Source organism: Mesoplodon bidens (genome assembly GCF_964165515.1).
Source record: "Mesoplodon bidens genome assembly, chromosome: 7".
NCBI classification, from domain to species: domain Eukaryota; kingdom Metazoa; phylum Chordata; class Mammalia; order Artiodactyla; family Ziphiidae; genus Mesoplodon; species Mesoplodon bidens.
This window is the reverse complement of record NC_138164.1, coordinates 73,717,211-73,740,257: the sequence shown is the minus strand read 5'-3', so window position 1 is coordinate 73,740,257 and position 23,047 is coordinate 73,717,211. Positions and strand designations below refer to the sequence as shown.

The window sequence follows — 23,047 nt, the reverse complement described above, 5'->3', positions numbered from 1 at the left end:
GGAACACAGGAGGAATGGGAGGTAGAGAGCTGGATGCCTGCATACTGGGGAGGTTGATCAAAGGGGGTTGTCAGAGGTAATAATGAATTTAGTTTATGTATCCATTCCAGTTCCTTATTTTTACCAATGAGGAAACGAGGCTCAGAATGGTGAAGTGGCTAATCTGAGGTCACAGAGCTAGTTGGTTAATAGAAAACCCTCTTGTTGTTTTTATGCCATCTAGAAGGTACACTGCTTGGTTATGCCCGCTGAGAGCATCTGGATAATACTAATTATCAAGTGAAAAATATTAAATACACACTATGGCTATGTTGCTGGTGTATGCTTTTAGCTGAGTCCATGACACCAAATGGGCCACTTCATGCAGTTGGAACAGAGGACCAGATGTTGATTTAATGGTGGTATCATAGGGGTAGAAGGCATGAAAACAGAAAGGGGCTGTAGGGATCGGCCAGAATAACTTCATTTTACAGATGAGAAAACTGAGTCTTGGGGAGAGAAATATAGTTGTCTAAGACTGCACTGGTAACGAGGCATTAAAATGAAGATGCCCTGTCTTCTGACCCATCAATTTAGTGCCTTCTGTGGGAGGTTATCCAAATTATTACCACAAGCTTTGTGCTAACGTTTGTGAGGCAGTTGATTGCTCCGTCGTTTAATATCCCTTGAGGCTGAGAACTGAATCACTAGCCACATCTACATGGCTATGGAGTGTGTGCTTAGAGACTATAAGAAATGGGGACTTACATGGTGACCTGGATCATTTTTGGTCCATGCATCCAGTATAACACTTCTTAGTTTAGAAGTTCCTCAAGGACAAAAATTCTGTATCTGCAGCACAAAGCACAAAACCTGGATCATATTATTCAGGGAATGTGTGTCGAATCAGTGATTTAACTCCAATGGCATTTTTTTGAACTACAGTCTTTTTTTTTTTTTAAGTAAATCACCTATGATAGTTTCATCAGGTCTGTACTTTGTCCATATGTAGGCACTCACGAAGAGTCACATGGTTCTCATTCTTTTCTTAAGAAACAGCAGACAGGGCTGTCAGCTGACAAAGGCAGGATAAAATGAGTGCTGGAAAGGCCCTGGGCTGAATGTGACCTCTTGCTAGAATGCCAAAAATACAAACTTTCCAAGTCTCCTGGCCCAGTGACCTCAATATACAAAGGTCTTTTCTTTCTAGAAACAAGCTTTTTTCTTCCTGTTTCTGATCTGACACACATACCCTCACAAACTCAAACACACACACACAATCCCTATGAAGGTATAAGCCTATAGTGTGCTTTTTTGCATAGTCTTAAAAATGACCTTTTGCCATATATTGGAAATGTAAAATCTTTCTTCTTGAGGGCTGCCTTACTCTACTACTGGACAAGCAGATTATTGAATAACCCATGACTTTGCCCTTCATCTGATTAGTTCCCTGAAAGGGATCATAAGACATCCTTAAAAAGCCTAGAGGCCTTCAGAGTTCTGAATGATAACAGAGGGCCTTTTTCCCCTATCTTCCTGAAATGTCATGGCCACCCTGATCAGTATCAAAGGAAATCACTGTATGCATAAGGAACTCAAAAAAAAAATGAAATTAAGAACTCATTGGAAAAAATGAAAGTTCATCTGTGGGTTTTTTGTCATATGAGGAGTATTATACCACTTTCTTTCATTGACTAGATGACTGTGGGAAATTTTTTAAAATGCTGGTATAACCCATGTAAGAAATATTTTCGGATGGACATGAGCTGGCCCTGACAAAGTGTTCTTCTTTCCAGTGATACATGCTTGAGCACACAGGCTCACTCACTAGGATAGGAAGCCTTGACCTTCATGCATTTTCATGAAGTGCTTACGGATCAGTTTCTCTTACAATCCACAATGCTAATGCCAGTGTGAATATGACCTACAAAAGAATTTGATAACTTGAATTAAAACTCACTGTCACAAAACCTTGAACACAAACTTAAGTGTAAAGCGTTCTTAAATGTTTGTTGACCTATATGTTCTTAGATACATGCCAGTTTCAGCATTTTATTTTTTTAAGATAAGTTGGCTTATTCAATACACATTTAACTTTGTTTTAATTTCTAAAACTTCATAAGACTCTGAACACAAAGAAATTCCCAAATCAGAATTTAAAAACTTTGGTCATACACTTCGGGAGTTTTGGGTTCAGAAAATATAAACCCAGTCTTCAACAGCTCCTGTCTTCAGCAACTACTAGCGGATAGACTTATAAGCAATAGGATTTTGTTCGTTTTGGTTGATCAGCTCAAATTCCTGTAATTTTCTTTCATAAACTCTGGTCTAGAACTCTGATTTCACTACCTTTGTCATATTGTCTTTCATAATTTTTAATATGCTGAAGAAAGGGAGGGAAAACTCAAGTACCAACGAGTAGTAAGGGACTGTGCTGGATGTTTCACATGTGTTAATTTAGTTCATCCACATAACAACCCTGTGAGGTGCATATTATTACTGCCATTTTGCAGATGAGGAAAGCTAAACTTAGTGTGTTTAAGAAATTTGCCAGCATTCATTTAGAAAATTAAGAATCAGGGCAAAACTGATTCTAGCTGATTGGTCTAAGACTAATCCATTTATTTATTTCTTTGTTTGTTTATTTCTATGTCAGGGTACTTTCCTTATCCCATAGACTGTAGACTAGTTAAGGGTAAAGGCCCTCAAGTTCACTGTTGTAATCCTAGCATGTAGCTCAGAGACTGGCATTGATGCATAAATATCTGTTATCTGTTCAGTTGAGTTGAATGGGACACTCCTGGTATATAAACCTGGGGGATAGATAGTATAAGACTATGGCTCAGTGGTTAAGTGTATTCAATATTGGTAAATGACTATGGGCTCTGGATTCAAAAAGCTCAGATTTGAATTGTAACTTCTTAAGCTTACCATCTGTATAGTTTGAACAAGTTACTTAGCCATATTGTTCTCAAATTTGTCACTTTAAAATGGGCCTAATAATTGTACCTTAATGATAATTTATGGGAATCACATCACTGATGGTTAGTGAACATACAATAAATGCTAGCTATTACTGTTATTCTTGATTGACGTTGACTGTGGATGCCTTTGTAACATACTAATCTATCGTCCCACTAAAATGTAAGCTCCACAATGGTAGGGATTTTCATGTTTTAATCATTGTATCCCAAGTATTTAGAACAATGTTGTCCAATAGAACATTCTATGATAATGGAAATGTTCTATCTTGGAGTGTCTAATACTGTAGCCACTAACCACATGTGGTTATTGAACACTTGAAATGTAGCTAGCTAGTGTGACTGAGGAACTGAATTTTTAATTTTATTTAGTTTTAATTAATTTAAACTGAAGTAGCCACATGTGGCTAGTGGGATACTGTATTAGCACAGTTCTGGAATGTTACATGGTACACAGACATTTCAATAAATACTTATTAAATGAATGAATCCCCTCAGGACTCAAAGATCAAAAACAGAGCTGCCTGACGGCATATTTAGTGCATTCTTTAAAGATAAGCAATGAAGCACTTTACTGAGTGGTCTGCTCATATGAGGTCTTATTGGGTTCCCATGTATGATTCAGTTTACAACTGTAATGTGTTTTTGATTTCTATTTCTTTTTGGTGATAGGTCAAGAAAGATTTGGAAACATGACGAGGGTCTATTACCGAGAAGCTATGGGTGCATTTATTGTCTTCGATGTCACCAGGCCAGCTACATTTGAAGCAGTGACAAAGTGGAAAAATGATTTGGACTCAAAGTTAAGTCTCCCTAATGGCAAACCAGTGTCAGTGGTTTTGTTGGCCAACAAATGTGACCAGGGGAAAGATGTGCTCATGAACAATGGCCTCAAGATGGACCAGTTCTGCAAGGAGCATGGTTTCGTAGGATGGTTTGAAACATCAGCAAAGGTAATGTGACCTTAAAGGATAAACTTATTGTAGGCATGATTCACAAAGAAAATGGCATATAATCATCGTCATTATCATCATGTTAATAGTATGTGTTCGTTTAGTGATTTATAGTTCCCAAACTGCTTTAAGCTCTTTCTCATTTCAAGGGGATGAGTGGAACTATTATCCACAATTTAAGATGACAGTGGCTAAGGCAGCAAAGCAACTTATGCCTGATCACATTGCTAATGTTTAATAACCGTGTTCATTTGTTGAGGGCTTAATTTGTGTCAGGCATGCTTTTTGTGCATTTTCTCATTTGGTCCTCACAGCAACCCTGTTAGGTGAGTGTGGTTTTAGAGTCAATGAAAGAAATGGGCCTCACATTCAGTGTCACTGCTTCATTCAAGTATGAATTAGTTTACCCGAGCAACACTTATTATGTTCTTCTGTATGCTGGGGATTGTGCTTGGCCCTAGAAATGAAAAGACAGCAAGAACACAGAACTAGCACATTGGGAATGCCAGAAGAGTGGGGTGAGAGAGTAAATGGCAAATTCCAATGTGAAGAACATAGTGTGGCTTGGTACTGCTCACTCTCCTGGGTGGTAGAGGAGTAGCAGGAAGTGGGGCAGCGTCAGGGCTGGAAGATGCAGAATCCAGTGCGGCACGGTGAGGGGTTTTACACTTCCCATTAGGCCCTGTGCTGTGATCTGACGTGTTGGGGGCACAATTTTTTCTCTACTCCGTTTTGTCTCTGTTTATATTTTTGTATCTCAGTATCAGAGAGAAAAATAGTATCATCATGAATGTTGAAAAACTTTTTAAAAAGCATGAATTAAAAGTAAATGGTTGGGCCTCCCTGGTGGCGCAGTGGTTGAGAGTCCGCCTGCCGATGCAGGGGATACGGGTTCGTGCCCCGGTCCGGGAGGATCCCATATGCCGCGGAGCGGCTGGGCCCGTGAGCCATGGCCGCTGAGCCTGCGCATCCGGAGCCTGTGCTCCGCAACGGGAGAGGCCACAACAGTGAGAGGCCCGCATACCGCAAAAAAAAAAAAAAAAAAAAAAAAAGTAAATGGTTTACTACATTTTTCTGTGCGCATATAAATATATATGCACATTTTACATTATTAAGATTGCATTCTGCATAGCTTTATATCACTATTTTTCCATTTTTATTTATTTGTGGAACACACATATTGAATACTTGTGGAGCACAGGCACTGTGCTAGTTGTCTGGGATTCAGCTGTGAATAAGATAGGCATTGTCTCTGCACTTATGGAAGTTCACACTTAGGCCTTGTTGTGAACATTTGTGCACATCACTAGAGAATGGCTGGAAAATATAGCTTGAATGGACATCATTCAAATAGGCTGGGGAGGAGGCTCTGACTGGTTTTACAGAGGGTAGAATGGTCAGATTTGCCCTGGGGACTATGGAAAGGTAGATTGGAGGCAAGTAAACCTGGAGACAGAGCCACATGGTAGTTATTGTATTCCTACAGGAAAATGACAAAGCCTTGAATTAAGGTAATGGCTTTAGAGATTACAAAGAAAAACCTGATATGAGAATATCACTAAAGTGTAAACACCAGCAGGAGTAAGCAGCCACTTGGGGTGGGAGGTGATGGAGAAGGAGGAAAAGGTGGTGGTGCCTCTTTATTTTGTCATAGTTGGGATGTTCCTTTGTTTCAGGTGTTTCATGGAGAGTCTCAGTGCCTTGCCTTCTCTCAGTGCTGTCTCTAAATTGGCCTTATGTTTAGATATTTTTACTTCTCCGTTCCTTGTTTTCCTTCTTGAGGCCCCAGTGTGCTTGTATGTTTTTCCCCTTCTTTCCTTTTAAAATCCTTTGTTTCCCCTCTTTTTTTAGGATTTTTTTTCCTTTGATTCAGAACACAGTATCTGTCATTTTCTACTTCTTGGCTGACATTGAACTTTTTGGTTTGTTTGTTTGAAGAATTTATTGTTGTAAAGAGAGATTGGTCAAGCAACATTCGCAGATATGATTCAGTTATAGAAATTTAAGAAATATTCCATTTTTAAGAGACTGATTCTTGGATGTTAGTCCGGCTTTTTAAAAAATTCCAAAATGTGGGTGAATTCATCCATTCACCTATTCCTTAGCTCCATACTTTGAAGCCTCCAGGCACAGGAGTAAAAGAGTAGAATTTTGGAGAACTCCTTTTCTTAATTGGTTATCTTACATCTGGAGGGCAGTCTATATTGAATGACATTTATTTTTTATTTTTTCTTGGAGTTTCGTTGATTTACAATGTTGTATTAGTTTCTGCTGTACCGCAAAGTGAATCAGTTATACATATACATATATCCACTCTTTGTTAGGTTCTATTCCTATATAGGTCATTACTGAGTACTGAGTAGAATTCTCTGTGCTATATAGTAGGTTCTTATTAGTTATCTATTTTATATATAGTATATAAATAGTATATATAGTGTGTATATGTCAATCCCAATCTCCCAGTTTATCCCCTCCCTTCCCCCTTGGTAACCATAAGTTTGTTTTCTACATCTGTGATTCTATTTCTGCTTTGTAAATAGGTTCATTTGTACCATTTTTTTTAGAGTCTGCATATAACCAATATTGTATGACATTTGTCTTTCTCTGTCTGACTTCACTCAGTATGACAATCTCTAGGTCCATCCATTGAATGACTCATATTTATATGAGGAGGGGAGTCTTCCATCATTCGTTCATTCATTCATTCATTCAACAAATGTTATGGAACACGTGTTATGTACCAGGCACTGGGAATAGAGAAACTTACAAAACAGACAGAATCCTGACTTCATGTATAACAGTAACAACAAAACATAAGTAAAATTGGGGGGGTGGGTGGGCAGGGGTGGGCTGATGGATAGCCAGTATGTGCTAACAGGAAAATAAAAGGAAGGAAGACACCTATACATTTGTGGGGAGGGTTGAAATTGCTTGTGGGACAAAGGACATTCTGGACTTTTTCTTTCACCTCACTCTGACATTCCTTGCACAACAATTACAGTGTCAAACTCTGCTTAAGGGCATGATGTTCATTAACTTAAGGCCTGGCTGACCCGCCATGTACTTAGATACTGGATTTCTAATCCTCTAAATCCCTGCAAGTGTAAACTTTGAAGAGAAGCTTTGTATGGAGAGAGGGTGGAGGGAATTCCACAAGGCACTGAACTGCTAATACGACCAAGAGGGTACAAGGCCTCATTGTGAAAGGTAGAACCCACATTTCTCTTTCCTCCAAACATACTGCTGTTGACATTGTCCTTCTGAATGTCTTAATAATGAAAATGGCTTCCCGGTGCCAAGTTAGTATTCAAAGTTGACACCTAGACACGCAGGAACAATACTGCAGCGTTGACAAGCTGGAGTGTCAAATGGTTCAAAAAGTCTTTTTTTGAAAAAAGATCTCTGATAAAGCTCTACTTACTTTCTGAGGATAGTATTTCAGCATGTACAAAACAGAGGCCCAGATCAAACCGTCTGTCTGAAGCTAAGATGGCAGCATTTGGAGACAGCTACCAATTCATTTGTTGATTACCTTTGGGATCAGGGAACATTTCCCATAAAGATCTTTCTCTTAGAAAGTGAATCTCCTAACAACGAAAGTCCTCTTGAGTGACATCATAGTCAGTCTGGTGATAAACATCTGATTTCCTTTTTTTTACGTTTCCAAAACTTCTCATGAGCCAAAGTCCACAACGTCTGGCTTTGTCCTCATGGCCACATCCTGGAGAAATCCTGTGGGTATATCACCTCAGCCATACCTGAAGCTGAAACTAGCAGGGTGTTGAAGGAGTTTGTCACTGAGACCAGCCTCCTTCTTGCTGCTGACCCCACTGCCAAGGGAAATTTACCCTCTTGCTCTTCAATCTTCTAAAGAAACTTTCCACAAGAATTTTCCTGCCTGTGCTGTTGCTGGAATAATCGTGGTAGCCTCTGGCTGTGAATTAAGAGAGAAAAAATAAAAAATAAATGTATGCTAGCATCTCTGATTTTTCACATCATCTCTTCAAATATTAAAAACCAAAGGAAAGAAAAGAAAAAGAGTCTCTCTTAAGTCAGATTTTCTTTAGTTTTCAACCTGTGCATTCTTTCCTTTTCTTAGCCGTGTTTAGTTGAATTCTGCCTGGGGATTCACTAGGGCCAGGAAATATATAACTGGGGTGATCATGTGTCCCATTTTATGGAGCATTCCTTGTTTATGCCTGTGGTCCTAGCATAATTATTAATAACCCCCCCCATTTCTGGTCCGTAATTTAATTTACACGGTCAGCCTATAGATCAGGATCTCTGATACGTCTATCTCACTGTCCTCATCATATTTAACTCTAATAATAGCTCTTTTATGCATTCCTGTGCCCAAGCTTAGTCTTTATAATATGTCTTGGCAGATTTGTCTATTTAGAATGAGGGCCCTGGTCTGCTCTTGTTGGTGCATTCCCAAGATTGAGAATCCTGTCTTTCGGGTCCATCTCAGTGGCTGATGGGGCCCTGAGACCTTCTGGCCCATTTACCTGCTGCTCTCTTGGTGCCCATTGCCTGAATCTCCACCAGCTACTTCCTTCGGATTCACTCTATGGCCACATCCAACTACCTTTTAGAGTTGTTGTGAGATTAAGTGACAGAATGTACGTGGGGTCTCTGATGTGTTATATCTGATCCCACCATACACACATACCACATTATCTCTGTCACCTGTCCCCACAGCCCATCTGCCAGTCTGGGTGTCCCCATCTGTACCTGGCTCTGGTGCACACAATACATGCACTCAGAGGAAGGGTCTGTTTCTATATCTCAGCCCTTCCCAGGCTGCTCCATCTTGTTCTTATGCTGTGGTGGTTCCCATGTGGTTGTGTTCAGAAACAGGACACCAGGAAAATGCCAGTGTAGATGGGAAGTAATGGGGCAAGTAGGATCTACCCAAGCAGTGATGAGAACAACAATCACAGAGAGAACTGCAGTGCCCTCTAGTCATGCAGCATCCACCTCATGCCTTACTCCAGGCAGATTTCCTTGTCTGTTTCTACCCTATTTATAGTGACTTTTAGGCCCATCTCAGAATGTTCTAAGATCAATGGGTGCCCTAGAAGACACTTTCTAACATTAAACTCCTTTGAAGTTTAGTCTCTTCCCTGGAGCTAAAAAGAAAGATGTTGATGTGTGTCCTGCTAAGGGAAGGAATATACCCACTAGTGTTCTCTGTAAGAAGTTATAGTTTTTTAGAGGGAGGAGTAGGTGTTTCACAGTGTAGTGGACATTTCTCATGTGTTTTGGGTTTCCAGTAACTGTTAAACACATTTGCTATCTTTGGGGAACTTCTAGCCATGGGAGGCTCACCTCCCCAGGAAGAGTCCATAAAACTTTTTTCCTCTGCTTTATTTGCAGCTAGGGCACAGGCATATGACCTAGATTCCACAGATCATACTGATTCAGAAGTGAGCAACTAGAGGAAGAGGGTGCAATGCAGAACCCATTTTTTTTCTGGGGAGGTTGGTGGCAGAAAAGACCTCCATCCTTGGGAGATAGCAGAGTTTGCTGAGTCCTATGCTTGACACAGAAACAGGATCACTGCTGGCCCCAGGAACAGTTGCATTCAAGTTGAATTCCTTGGAGCTTTGCAGATTACAGGACCTAGTGCTCAGTGGTAGCTGGCAGCAGTGTCCTCATCACGCCTGTTCTATGTAGGATCTGAGTTTCTGGAAGCTTAGGCTCCATCCGGTTTCTCTAGACTACTGTTTCTGTAGCCTACTGAGTAATTCTGCAAGCTACCCAACATCCCTTGAATAAATGACTTCATGTTTAGCCAGCATCAGCTTCTGAATCTTGCGACTGAGAATCTGGATTAATATACATGGTCAAATGCATTTAAGAAATCCAGCTTCACTGTCCCCCTCGCTGTAGGACTTCTCAGGCCTTTGATATCCTATGTGCATACTGAATCTCCAGTAATAAAAATGGCTATGTTTCTTTCTGTTTGCTGTACGTTAACTTTATGTACAGATTTTTACGTGTATGAACTCATTCAGTCCTTAGCGTGATCCTATAGAATAGGTTATTATTATTGTTACCATTTTTAAAAAAAGTTGAGACTTAGGTGATTTCCCTAAAACCATAGAGTTACTACCTTATTTCTTTGATTCTAACTTATGCCTTTTGTTCCTTCCTATGTTAACATTTCAGAATCAAGGTATGTCCTCTAGTCAGTGTGTATCTCTAAAATGATGGTGTGTCATACATATAATAGTTTTTTTCACTATCTCCTCCAAAAGGGGACTATACCATGCAGCAGTTTGTAAATGTTTTTGGCCACATAGAACACTTAACAAACTAATAGAACACGCTTAGGAAATACTGGCCTAGAATTATCTTTTAAAGGGAAAGTCTTCTGTCTTCCATTGTTTAGTGAGCTTTTTCCATTATTATTATTATTATTAAATTGCTATGAAAGCTAAAATATGCAACAGTTAAGTAGCTAGTTTTCTAGAAGCTGCTTGAATGGTAGGATCACACATCATTTCTTCTTATAGGCTTTTAGAAAAAATATATAATGCATTTATACAAACTGGAAATGCATAGATAATTGCACTTGAGTATGGGTAGACAGTTATTCTAAGTCCTTTTTTAATCATTTTTTTAAAATCTTTTTATTTTTAATTTGGGTAGTAGGTCATTTCTTGTTATTCCCAATTTTTAAATGTCAATCCATGAAAAAATTCTTGATAGTCACTGGTGCATTCACTGATTCAACACAATTTGTACTGAATGACTATTCAGGTCTGTGCTGTGAACAATGTGTATTAAGCCTTTTCTGGATTCAGAGAATACTATTAGGTGCCTGTTCCTCTTAAAATGCCAGAATTCCCTAAGGGAAGTAGATAGGCCACGTTTTAGGCATCCATCTCCAAAGACTTTAGATGGGGTTGTAGGATGTGCCTCCCCTGACTTAACTGGGACACAGCACATTTAACCTTATTTTTTTAGCCGATCTGCGTAGAGCTAGTTGTACTTAGGAACATAAAAGGAAGGGCCCAATCTAAAAATGCAAAACCAGAGCAGAGTTAGAAGGTATCATTAAAGGAAATGATGGCAATGGTTAATAGTCATGAGCATTTCATATAATGACCACTAGTGTGTAGTACAGCTGTTTGAATCATCGTTTTTGACAGATTCTTAATGCCCTGCATGAAAAATGGAATCATTTCTTGAAATTGAGAGTAGCTTAGGTACAAGAGTCTCAAATTCAAGCAACTTACCTGCTTAGGAATCAGTATAAATTAAGAATAACATTTTAATTTTTATCTTTAGCTAATTGGTTCTCCAGAGGTCTTCTAGGTCTATGCTAATAATTTGCTAGATAATATGAGATCCAATTATGACTAAGACATTGTAGGAAAATAGAAACAGACGCTCAGAGGCTATAACCACAGCTTGGTGTGCAGGAGGTAGGAGTTGCATTTGTCATCCTCTCCTGCATGGTTCACATTTTCATTACCTACAGCCCAGGTCCTTCCTGTTTCATGCTTAGACAACTTTAAATAGTCTCCAGACCTCGTTCATGGTAGTCTGTACAGCATGGTGCTAAAAACTCAACCTATCCAAGGAATCACTTTGATTTCATCACAGTCTAGTTCAAGAATCTTCTGTAAGCTCTACTTCTTGATTCAGATTTAGACACATAAGAATGTAAATGGATACAGCCACTATGGAGAACAGTATGGAGGTTCCTTAAAAAACTAAAAACAGAACTACCATATTACCCAACAATCCCACTACTGGGCATATACCCAGAGAAAACCATAATTCAAAAGGAGACATGTACCACAATGTTCATTGCAGCTCTATTTACAGTAGCCAGGACATGGAAGCAACCGAAGTGTCCATCAACAGATGAATGGATAAAGAAGATGTGGCACATATATACAATGGAATATTACTCAGCCATAGAAATGAAATTGAACTATTTGTAGTGAGGTGGATGGACCTAGAATCTGTTATACAGAATGAAGCAAGTCAGAAAGAGAAAAACAAATACCGTATGGTGACACATATGGAATCTAAAAAAAAAAAACTGGTACTGATGAACCTAGGGGTAGGACAGGAATAAAGACGCAGATGTAGAGAATGGACTTGAGGACACAGGGAGGGGGAAGGGTAAGCTGGGACAAAGTGAGAGAGTAGCATTGACATATATACACTACGAATTGTAAAATAGATACCTAGTGGGAAGTAGCCGCATAGCACGGGAGATCAGCTCAGTGCTTTGTGACCACCTAGAGGGGTGGGATAGGGAGGGTGGGAGGGAGACACAAGAGGGAGGGGATATGGAGATATATGTATACGTATAGCTGATTCACTTTGTTATACAGCAGAAACTAATGCACCATTGTAAAGCAATTATACTCCAATAGAGATGTTAAAAAAGAAAACAAATTTAGACATCTGAAAACAGGAGTTAGCAAGCTATTACCTGTGGACCAAATGTGGCCTGCCCTTATTTCATAAATAAAGTGTTGTCAGAACACAGCCATGCTCATTGGTGCACATGTTATCTTTGGGTGCTTTTCCATTACATCTGCAGAGTTGAGTAGTTGCAACAGAGGCCCGATGGCTTTCAAAGCCTGAACTCTTTACCATCTGATCTGGCCATCTACTCATTAAAGTTTGCCACTGATGTCTTACAATAGCATTTAGCTTCTCTTTTGTGCTTGTGGCTTTACATGCAATAGCTCATCCTTGAAACAGTCTTGTAAGTACTTTTATTAGTCCTGTTTTACAGATGAGGGGATTAAAGTTTAAATTGGAGAACATAAATGACTAGCTAAAGATCTCATAATTGGTAGGTAGTAAAGTTGGGATTTCAAGCTAGATGTGCTCATAGTACACCCAGCCACCACACTGCACTATCGTATAGCCTTTTCCAATCTGGTCTAATTATACAATAACTATTTATGGAGGAACTGATACACGGTTGACCAGGGATTGGGATAGATAGATAGATAGTTAAGGTAAAATGTAGCCTGGTCTCTGAAAGTTTAAAGTCTAATGACACATACAGAGACATGTAAATAGGTCTTCCAGGAAATGTAACAAAGTAGAGCAATTCACCTGGAATTATTGAAGGGACTGAATAATGAAGGGGCCTTTTCTCACATGTACATTGCCAGTCACTTGCCTTTCCCTCATCTCTGCGCTTTTGTCCTGATATTCCCTTTGTATGGACTGTACAAGGCAGAGGCAGTTGCCATTCTTTGTTCATATTGTTTTGTCCAAACACATCCAGCTCTGGGTGTGAGACAGGAAGGGGAGAAACACCCCTGGATTTAACAATAGGGAGTCTTTAGTAATTAATCATCGGTGGGCTCAAAGATAAGACACTTTACTTTCCAAATATCTTCTACCTCACAGAGATTCATGAGAACAAGCCTACAAGGAATCTTTGTTTTCAGGCAGGATCAAGACAGAGCTCATCCCTCCTCCAGAAAAGACCAGGCCCAATAAGGCACAGGCATATTTTTGTTAAATGATTGTTTTTAGTATTATTTAATTGTGATTCTTAACAGGGGTGATCTTGTCAATGACTAGAACTATTTTTGGTTGTCCTAACTGATCGGGGAGAGGAGGGTGCTACTCACATCAAGTGGGTAGAGGCCAGGGATGCTGCTAAACATCCTACAGTGCACAGTACACAGCCTCCCAACTCCCACCCCTGCAAAGAATGATTTGGCCCAAGACGTCAATAGTACTGAGGCTGCGAAACCCTAGATGTCATGCTTTATGTTAGAATTTTCTAAATCCTCTAAGGAAAAGGCACTAACTGAATAAAAGTTCCTGTTAGTTAGTTGGCAGTTTTAAGAAAAATCAAGTAGGGTGGTCTTTTGAGTTTTGTATGTTTACCAAGTATGCAATTGTATGAAAAAAGTTAGGAGTTAATTCTTGCCAAATGATGACTGCTGTTAGATTGTGGGATTGTGGGTGATTTTATTTTCATGTTTCTGGTTTCTATTTTTAAAAACATGTGATTATATTGCCTTTACAATGACAGAGATAAAATTATAAATAAAGACATAGACAAATATTAAAAAAGAAACTGTTGAGTCTTTGGGTTCAGGCTACTCTAGTCTATTAAGGATTCTCTGCCCGAGGATTTGATGCTAAGGGACATGGTCTGACACAAGGCAGAGTTTTGCCTTCTCTGTTCCCCACCCACCTAATACTTTAATCTCTGAATTTTAGCATTTCCAGTACTCATCTCCATGCCTTTTCACATGCAGTTCCTTCTGCCTTGATCCTTCTATGGTCTTCGCCTTAGGAAATTCCAGATTTTCCACATCTTTGTTCTCTTCCTACCCACACCATATAGCCTCTGCAGATTTCCTTAAGGGACTTCCTCTCTCCCACCTACATGTCTGGGGCACCAGTTAGATAGCTAACTGTTGGGCCAGCTTACATGTTGTGGCTCAGCCCTCTCTTCTGATAGATGGGCATTGCTTAGAGAGATGAGGCAGGGTGTGAGTCGCTCTGAGTGCTTGTGTCTTTCTGGTTCCAGAAAAACAACCCTGTCCTCGGCTGGACCCAGGCTCTAGCATCACCATGGACTTCTGAACCTGAGAAAGGCCCTGAGAGGCATGGAGGGGCACTTTGGCAGAGTATGGAGAGTGTGGGCTTGGATGCCATGTAGATAGGGGTCAGGCTTTTGCCTCAGACCCAAAGCTATGTGGCTTTGGGCCAAACCCTTAATCATGCTGAGCTTCCATTTCTCATATCAAAAATGGAGATAATACTTTATGGGGTTGTTATAAGAATCAGTGCTAATAAGCGTGAAATACCTGGAAGATTAGTATGCAATAAATGACTGGTCTTTCTAAAGAAAATACACGTGCATGCAAAAATTGCTCTCAGTTTCAGGGGCTTCCCAGACAATCCTGCCCACTGAAGTATGGACCCTGTTCTAGAGCCAGCCCATGTGCCTTCAATTGCTTAATTCCTCTCTAATGGTATCTTTAGAAAAATGTGTTAGAATTAGGGGATTCCTGGAGAAAAAGTTCTATTCAGGTAGAGCAGGAATTCTTTGTTGGGGTAGAGTGTCAGAACCAGGATGAAGGGACCAGGGAGCCTTTTCTCCTCAGATTTTTGCAAAATGTCTCTGTCAATGGTACACTGGCTGTCCACCAATCCCCTTTGAGGATCACTGTGTGTGATGAGAGATGTTGCCCCTGGGAATGTGTTGCTCTTCTGCATGGTCTGGAAACAGGAACCAAAAGCAGGAAAAATGATGAGCTTAGTTAGAGGAAATTGGAGACTGAAGGGAGGGAGGTATAAGCTCTATTCTAAAGGACAGAAGAAGAGTTCAGAAGGACTTGATGAGTTTCCTGGTGCCTATAAGAAAGGGAGCCAAAATTAGAGGCAGGAGAGTCTGAAATCTTTGTAAGATTTCCATGTTTGCACTTTATTTTTTATTTTTTATTTTTGGCCGTGTTGGGGCTTCGTTTCTGTGCGAGGGCTTTCTCTAGTTGCGGCGAGCGGGGGCCACTCTTCATCGCAGTGCGCAGGCCTCTCACTATCGCGGCCTCTCTTGCTGCAGAGCACAGGCTCCAGATGCGCAGGCTCAGTAGTTGTGGCTCACGGGCCTAGTTGCTCCACGGCATGTGGGATCTTCCCAGACCAGGGCTCGAACCCGTGTCCCCTGCATTGGCAGGCAGATTCTCAATGACTGCGCCACCAGGGAAGCCCCCATGTTTGCATTTTTAAAAAATCCTGTTCTATCTCCCCATCATAATTATTTCTGTAAAAATCTTTTAAGTAAAAAAGGCCTATCTTTCAGAATTTCAAAGACGGGAGGATGCTTCTGAGGTTCTATCCTATCTTGAGCTTAATCTGCAGCAGAGGTGAGCTGTATGGAAAAGTGTAGGTGAAGGAGGATGGAAAAAGCTAGTAGAATCCTGGTGCCTTTGGGAATGAAAATATTGCCTGGGTGCAGTGGAGTGCAGATCATGATGGAATATGGTCTCTGGTCTTCACTACTAGACCACGGTTCCCATTCCCAGACTCAGGGAATGATTAAATACAATCAGACTCTGCTTCTGGAGTCAGATTTCTTCCTGGATCTCTACCTGCAGCCGTGACTTCTTTCCCAAACTTCAGACTTCCATGTCCCTCTGGATCTCACCTAGACAGCTCTTCAAATCCAATATGTTGGAAACTGAATTTATTAGCTCTTCTGCAAATCAGATCATCTGGTTAGGAGAACTTACATCCACCCAGACATCCAAGGCATATACCCATAGAAACAGGTTACTTATCCTTCAGAAACCCCAAGTTCCTGAGCAGAGAAACCCCCATAGTGAGGCTCTTCTCTGCCTCTCCAGGTCTATCCCTGGCTACTTCATCCTTCCGTTCATGCCCTAGTGATACCACACTGCATCAAGTTCACATCTCAGAATTCCCCCTTCCTGGAACATGCTTCCTACACTTATTCACCTGTCTTTCACTCTTCCCCTGTCTTTCACTCTTCCTTCAGAACTAGGCTCAAGCATCATCTGTTACTGGCTCTCAGGTAGTCTCTCCTATCTCTTGCCACATATGTTAAACTTCTTTCTTTATGGACCTGGTCCCTGCGCTGCACTGTGAAATCCTCCTGGTTACCCACCAGCACGTTGGCTTGTACATGGTGGGTGATCACATGGTCAGTGTTTATTGGATGGAACAGAATGGTTTGCAGCACTGCTTTTCAAGCACTTATTCAGAAGATTCCTTTACCGTATTATACTTTTCCCTGCCCCTTGTGAGTTATTTCTGTCCTTAGAGAACTGTGCAGAAGCAGAAAAATTAATTTACTGCTGTATTTCCCAGGAGGACTCCACATTATGTAACTTCTTTTATCCAGAAAGCTCTCTAGACACTTTGCACAGCAGGGAGATTACAGTGCCCCACAGTGTGAAGCGGGAAGTAGAAAAGAAAAATGAAGATGAAGGAATCAGTCCCCCTTAGTGCCTTGGGCCCAAACTGGGAACTGCAGGATTCTTTGCGTGGTGATTCCACATAGCATGCTGCAAGAATCTGCCATCAGCCTGTAGATTTTATTAGCCAGCTTATTCCTCCTTCACACCCGAGGACCAGAATTTAGTGGTTTCCTCCTCATTGAAATTCTCATAATCTTGTTTTACATGTACCTCTTGTTTCAACTACTGTCATTTGAGCTGTACACAATATCATATTTGTCCTTTTTTTAAACTAATAAACAGAGTTCCAGAGAGGCTTTTCAATGATTTTCATTGCAGAAATGAGGCCTAGACTTCAGATCTAGTCTAGAACTCTGTACAATGATGGGATTCTTCAACAGAGCTGTACATCAGGAACACCTGAGGAGCTTGTTAAATCCATTTCAGATGCCTCGGCCCTACTCTTGGAGATGTCTGGAGGGGCATAGATTGTATGTTTTTGCAAAACAGTCCTTTGGTGATTTTGATGTACACACTGGTTAAGATGCGTTGTGTTAGACTTTGTTCACTCACTCACTCATTCATTCATTTATTCATTCCTGGTGTATTCCTTGAATACCTACTGTGTATTCAGGTAGGCACTTTGCTAAGCACTGAGGCACTGGTGATAAAGGGCACAGTTTCTTCTCATTAAGAAGTTCTCAGTCTCCTGGAATAAAACCCATAAAAACAAATAATTACAATACAGTAGGAAGTTCCATTAAAACTGGTGGATTCGCTATATGACCCAGCAATCCCACTACTGGGCATATACCCTGAGAAAACCATAATTCAAAAAGAGTCATGTACCACAATGTTCATTGCAGCACTATTTACAATAGCCAGGACATGGAAGCAACCTAAGTGTCCGTCAACAGATGAATGGATAAAGAAGATGTGGCACATATATACAATGGAATATTATTCAGCCGTAAAAAGAAACAAAACTGAGTTATTTGTAGTGAGTTGGATGGACTTAGAGTCTGTCATACAGAGTGAAGTAAGTCAGAAAGAGAAAAACAAATACCGTATGCTAACACATGTATATGGAATCTAAAAAAGAAAAATAATGGTACTGAAGAACCTAGGGGCAGGACAGAAATAAAGTCACAGACAATGGACTTGAGGACACGGGGAGGGGGAAGGGTAAGCTGAGACGAAAGTGAGAGAGTGGCATGGACTTATATACACTACCAAATGTAAAATAGCTAGCTAATGGGAAGCACCCGCATAGCACAGGGAGATCAGCTTGGTGCTTTGTGGCCCCCTAGAGGGGTGGGTTAGGGAGGGTGGGAGGGAGGTGCAAGAGGGAGGGGATATGGGGATGTATGTATATGTACAGCTGATTCACTTTGTTATACAACAGCAACTAACACAGCAATGTAAAGCAATTATACTGCAATAAAGATGTTAAAAAAAACAAAACTGGTGGATTCTATAAGAGCTGTGAGAGCACTTGAAGGAGAAGGTGTTACCTCTACCTGAGAATGAGGCAACTTCCTTGATATTTGATCTGAGTCACCCAGGCTAAGAGAATCCCCAGAGGAAGATCCAAGGGGACCACTGGGAGGAGCTCCTTTTTAACAGGTTTGTGCAGAGGTGCATATGGAAGCCACCTTCAGGAATCTGTGGGTGTCTTAAAATGCAAGGACGAGGCTTTTCATCTTTTTAAAACTTTTTTTTTAAGGTAGAGTTTATTAATTAATTTATTTATTTTTGCTGTGTTGGGTCTTCGTTTCTGTGCAGACTCCAAACGCGCAGGCTCAGTAGTTGTGGCTCATGGGCCCAGTTGCTCCGCGGCATGTGGGATCCTCCCAGACCAGTGCTCGAACCCGTGTCCCCTGCATTGGCAGGCAGATTCTCAACCACTGCGCCACCAGGGAAGCCCAATGAGCTGAGTAGTTGCAACTACTCAGAGTTGAGTAGTTGCGACAGAGGCCCGATGGCTTTCAAAGCCTGAACTCTTTACTTTTACTTTTTTTATTGAAATATAGTTGATTTACAGTGTTGTACTATTTACAATAGCCAAGGCATGGAAGCAACCTAAGTGTCCATCAAGGGATGAATGGATAAAGAAGATGTGGTATATATATGCAATGGAATATCACTCAGCCATAAAAAGAATGAAATAATGCCATTTGCAGCAACATGGATGGACCTAAAGATGATCATACTAAGTGAAGTGAGCCAGACAGAGAAAAACAAATATCATCTTTATCCTAAGATATCTAAGTAAGAACATGTCACTCTTGCAGTTACCTAGCTTTATTAGTCATCAGAAAATTGTCAATACAAGACCACAGAGACTTACTATTAAGAATAATAGTAAAAATGTATATTTATGAAATACATTCTTACTCTTCTTACCAGGCCTTGTTTTAAGTGCTTTATTGAAGCATTTCACTTACTTCCCCCAAACCATCGTGAACTAGGTGCTGTTATTATGTCCATTTTACAAATTAAGGAGCTGAGGCTTAGAGAAGTTAAATGATTTATGCAAGATCATATGGTTAGCAAGTGGCAGAGCCAGAATTAGAACCCAGGTCCCTCTGTTTGAAGTTCCTGTTATTTTTTCACTTCCATATGTCTACATAATAGTCTAATATTGCTATTCCTTGATGTGGTACATTTAGATATACCCACTGATAACCCACTATACTAAATGAGGATTTACCTTTCTTACTTGACTGCTAACTCTCATCCCATTTTACCAGTAGATTTCTATCACTGCTTGTAGTTGAATCATAACGAAAATCATAGTATGTATCATGAGATAGGAAAACATTATTCACTCCCATAATTTGCCATCTTTCTTCCTTAGGGTTTTTGGAAAAATGTCCACCATATTATTTATTCTATCGAGACTACTTTTGTCCTGGTGGCCTCCATTCCAGAGTCCTCTATTTTCTTCATCCAATTTGACTGCCCTGGAGCCCCAACCCAGCTGTAATCCTGGGACTTTTCTTTGTCATTCTCCTGAGTAGGATAGCTTGCTGCCTGGGTCCCAGTTTTATATTCTTGTTTTACTGGAACATAACTTCCTGCAGCTGCTTAGGAAGAGCTGAATGGGCATTTCTGAGTCCTTGATATCTTCAAGAATGTGTATTTAACCCTCACACAATTTTAACGGTTTATATGGGTATAGAATTCTAGGTTGAAAATGATTTCCCCTATGCCTTGAAGACATTGCTCCATTGTAGTATAGCATTTAGCATTGTGCTTTAGACGCTTCAGACCATTCTGGTTCTTAAAGCTTTGTATGTATGCTATTTTATTTTTTATGGCAGTTTTGGGGATTATCTCTTTACCTCTGGTTATTTCTTTGGTAGTTTTCCCCCCTTCCTATTTTTTGTTTGTTTGTTTGTTGTTGTTGTTCTTTCTTTATGGAACTCCTAGTTTGGTGTAACTTTTTGAATTGAGTCTGTGAACCTACTGCACTTTTTTTTCTCATATTTTCAGCAGTTTTTATTTTATTCTTTATATATTTTGACTTAATTCATATTATTTTATTATAATTTTTTATTTCAGCAATCATAGTTTTAATTTGGAAGAGATTTCCTATTTGCTGATTGTTCTTTTTTGTAGCATCCTATTCTTAGTTAAGGATGTAATAGCTTCCTGTATTTGTGAAGATACCAATTAGTTTCTTAACTATTTTTTGGTTTGTTTCTCATATTACCTATTTCATTAGTTATTTTTCAGCCCATTTTGTTCTTCTCTTTTATGTTGATTGTTCCCCTTAAACATCTGCTGATTCTTGGAAGAGCATTCATGTTTAGAAACAAGACCATCAAAAGCAGATACCAAGCTCTGTGTGTATAAGTAGGCTTGTTGATTAGAGGCTACGTTGATTACTGACTAGTCGGTTTCACTTTAGGTTAGTAGTCACTGGGGACTCCTAGATGTCAGCTCTCAGAGGTTTTTTCTCAACAGAACTCTTTTCTCTGCTAAGGGTGAAGATGCAAGAGTTCTGTGAGGGGAAAAGTAATAGCCCAGCTGCCATATTGACAGACTTTTAATTAATTCCTTTTTCAATCCCATACCACCCACATGGGGAAATTAGTTGGTATGTCTTTAGTCTCAAGTCTTTTCTCTTTGGTTTATTCAGAAGTTAAACCAGTATTTGAATTGGGGTGTCGATGACTAGCTGCTGGTATTCTACATGGAAGTATGGGGAAGGGATGTGGTTGACATTTCCCATTCTGACCTTCAACTAGTCCTCCTGATTTCAACCACTCCCAATATTTGAGTCTTGGGACTCTTTTGGATTCTGTGGGAATTATTGAACTCTCTGATTGTTCATATCTCCCTCTACATACCTTATAGACCATGCTATGTACATCCTAGTAAATCTATTACTCTCCATTACTTTCAGATTTCTAAAAATGTGTTGAAATCTCTTGAATGCTGGTGCACATTTCCTCATTCTTTTAATTCCTGGGATTCTATTTGAAATATTTTGCTTCTTTGAACTCATTGTTTCAGAATTTTTGTAAAGAAAGTAAATAAATATATTCCCTCAGTCTGCTGTCTTTAACTGGAAGGTGCCCATGGTCTTTGACCTTTTGCTAATTGTTTATTTCTGACTCAATCTCAGTCATTATATAATTTAATTCATGACAGTTTCTTTTAAAATTAAGGTTATTTTATCTTAATTTTAAATGTGGAAACTGAAGTACATCAGGATTTAAGTCACTTACCCAAAGGAGTACCAGAGCTAGGATTTAAACTCAGGTCTGATTGATTCTGGATCTAGCTGGTGCTTTCTATCCCAGCTTTCTCCTTCTAAAAGAAAAACCATGGCAAAGGCTCTGTCTCCTCTCTCAAAACCATTGTCAGAACCTTCTGGAAGGGGTTGCTTCCTTGTTTCAGGAGGGGTTTTGTTAATGAGACATGTTTGCTTTCTCCCTTCTTGTGCTTCTTCATTTTCTTCAGTGTTGATTTTGTTTGTCCTTGTTTTGTGGTCCTTCACCTACTTTGATGTCTCTTGTGTGCCATCTCTGAAGCACCCTTAGATTTGTGGGCAGCAGCCCTGCCTTTCCAAGGCCTTGTTTCACCTTTGTCTGCTTCACTGACTAGTGAGGTATTGATTTCTTGGGAGAACTTGATGGGATTGGCGGGTGGGAATCAATAGCCCATTAGACATAAGTGGAAAGTAACAGCAGCCGCTCCTCAGCACTCTGCTCACTGACCTAACGTACTGGGGTGCTGGTCAAAGATAAGGTTAGCTTGACGTGTCCAGGGGTATTCTGAAGTGATTAGATTGTTCTAGGAACAATGTAGCAAAGCCACTGACAGAAAAATCAAGAGCTTTAAATCCATGTCCTTGAACTAAATGAAGTGGAATCATTTTTGAGAATAAATTTGCCTGTCACAGGTTGCTTCAGGGGAAGGAAGTTCTGTTGAGAACTTTTCTAATTCTTGGGTCACTTTGAATTTTCTAGTGTAGGCACAATCTTTGTGAATCATAAGGCAAGTCATTTAGCTTTCATGTTCTTTAGGGTTTCCAAAATGAAAGAGAAGGTGGGTGTCAGCAGTGGATGCCTAGCATTACCTATACAGTGTGTTTCTGAAATATTGTGTGTAAATCCTGTTTTGAAATGCAACCTCAAGGGGCTCATTATGGCAGCTCTCCCTGGGTGAGTCCCTTTGAAGAGGAAGAGTTCCTTTGGAAAGAGAATTATCACTATCTGTTTTATCTGGTTATAAGTGTAGTTCTTATGTTTCAGATTTTTGTAAAGAAGGACATACACAAGCAGTAAATTCAAATTAGCAAACTCTGAAGAGGTCTTGTGTTACCACTGTCATAGAAACCCATACTCAATTCCCCAATTATCGTGTCATTATGTCTTCTACATTGCATGGAAACACAGGAAAATTAGATTTGGAGAGTACTTCCAAATCATCTTGTGTAACTCCGTATTTTATTGTTTCATTTATTCATTCTTTAAAGAATCACTGAGTAACTCTCCTCCATGTGACAGACACTGTGTTAGGCAGAAGGGCTCTACCTAGACAAAAAAGATAAAATCCCTGCCTTCTTGGAGCCTGCGTTGTAGTGGTGGACACAAGTAATAGAAAGATAAGTAAGTGCAATGTATAGTTTGTCTGGTGGAGCTCAGTGCTAGGGAGATCATTAATGCAGGGAAGGAGTCTAGAGCTT

General features: G+C 40.1%; 1 protein-coding gene across 1 annotated transcript in view; it reads left to right on the top strand.

The window, feature by feature from the left end:
* The window catches only part of RAB38 (RAB38, member RAS oncogene family), a 63,251-nt gene that overhangs the window by 19,919 nt on the left and 20,285 nt on the right, over positions 1-23,047 (top strand). The window contains exon 2 of the mRNA XM_081238874.1: positions 3,633-3,913. Coding sequence (XP_081095000.1) covers positions 3,633-3,913 — 281 coding nt within the window. The remainder of the gene's footprint in view (positions 1-3,632; positions 3,914-23,047) is intronic.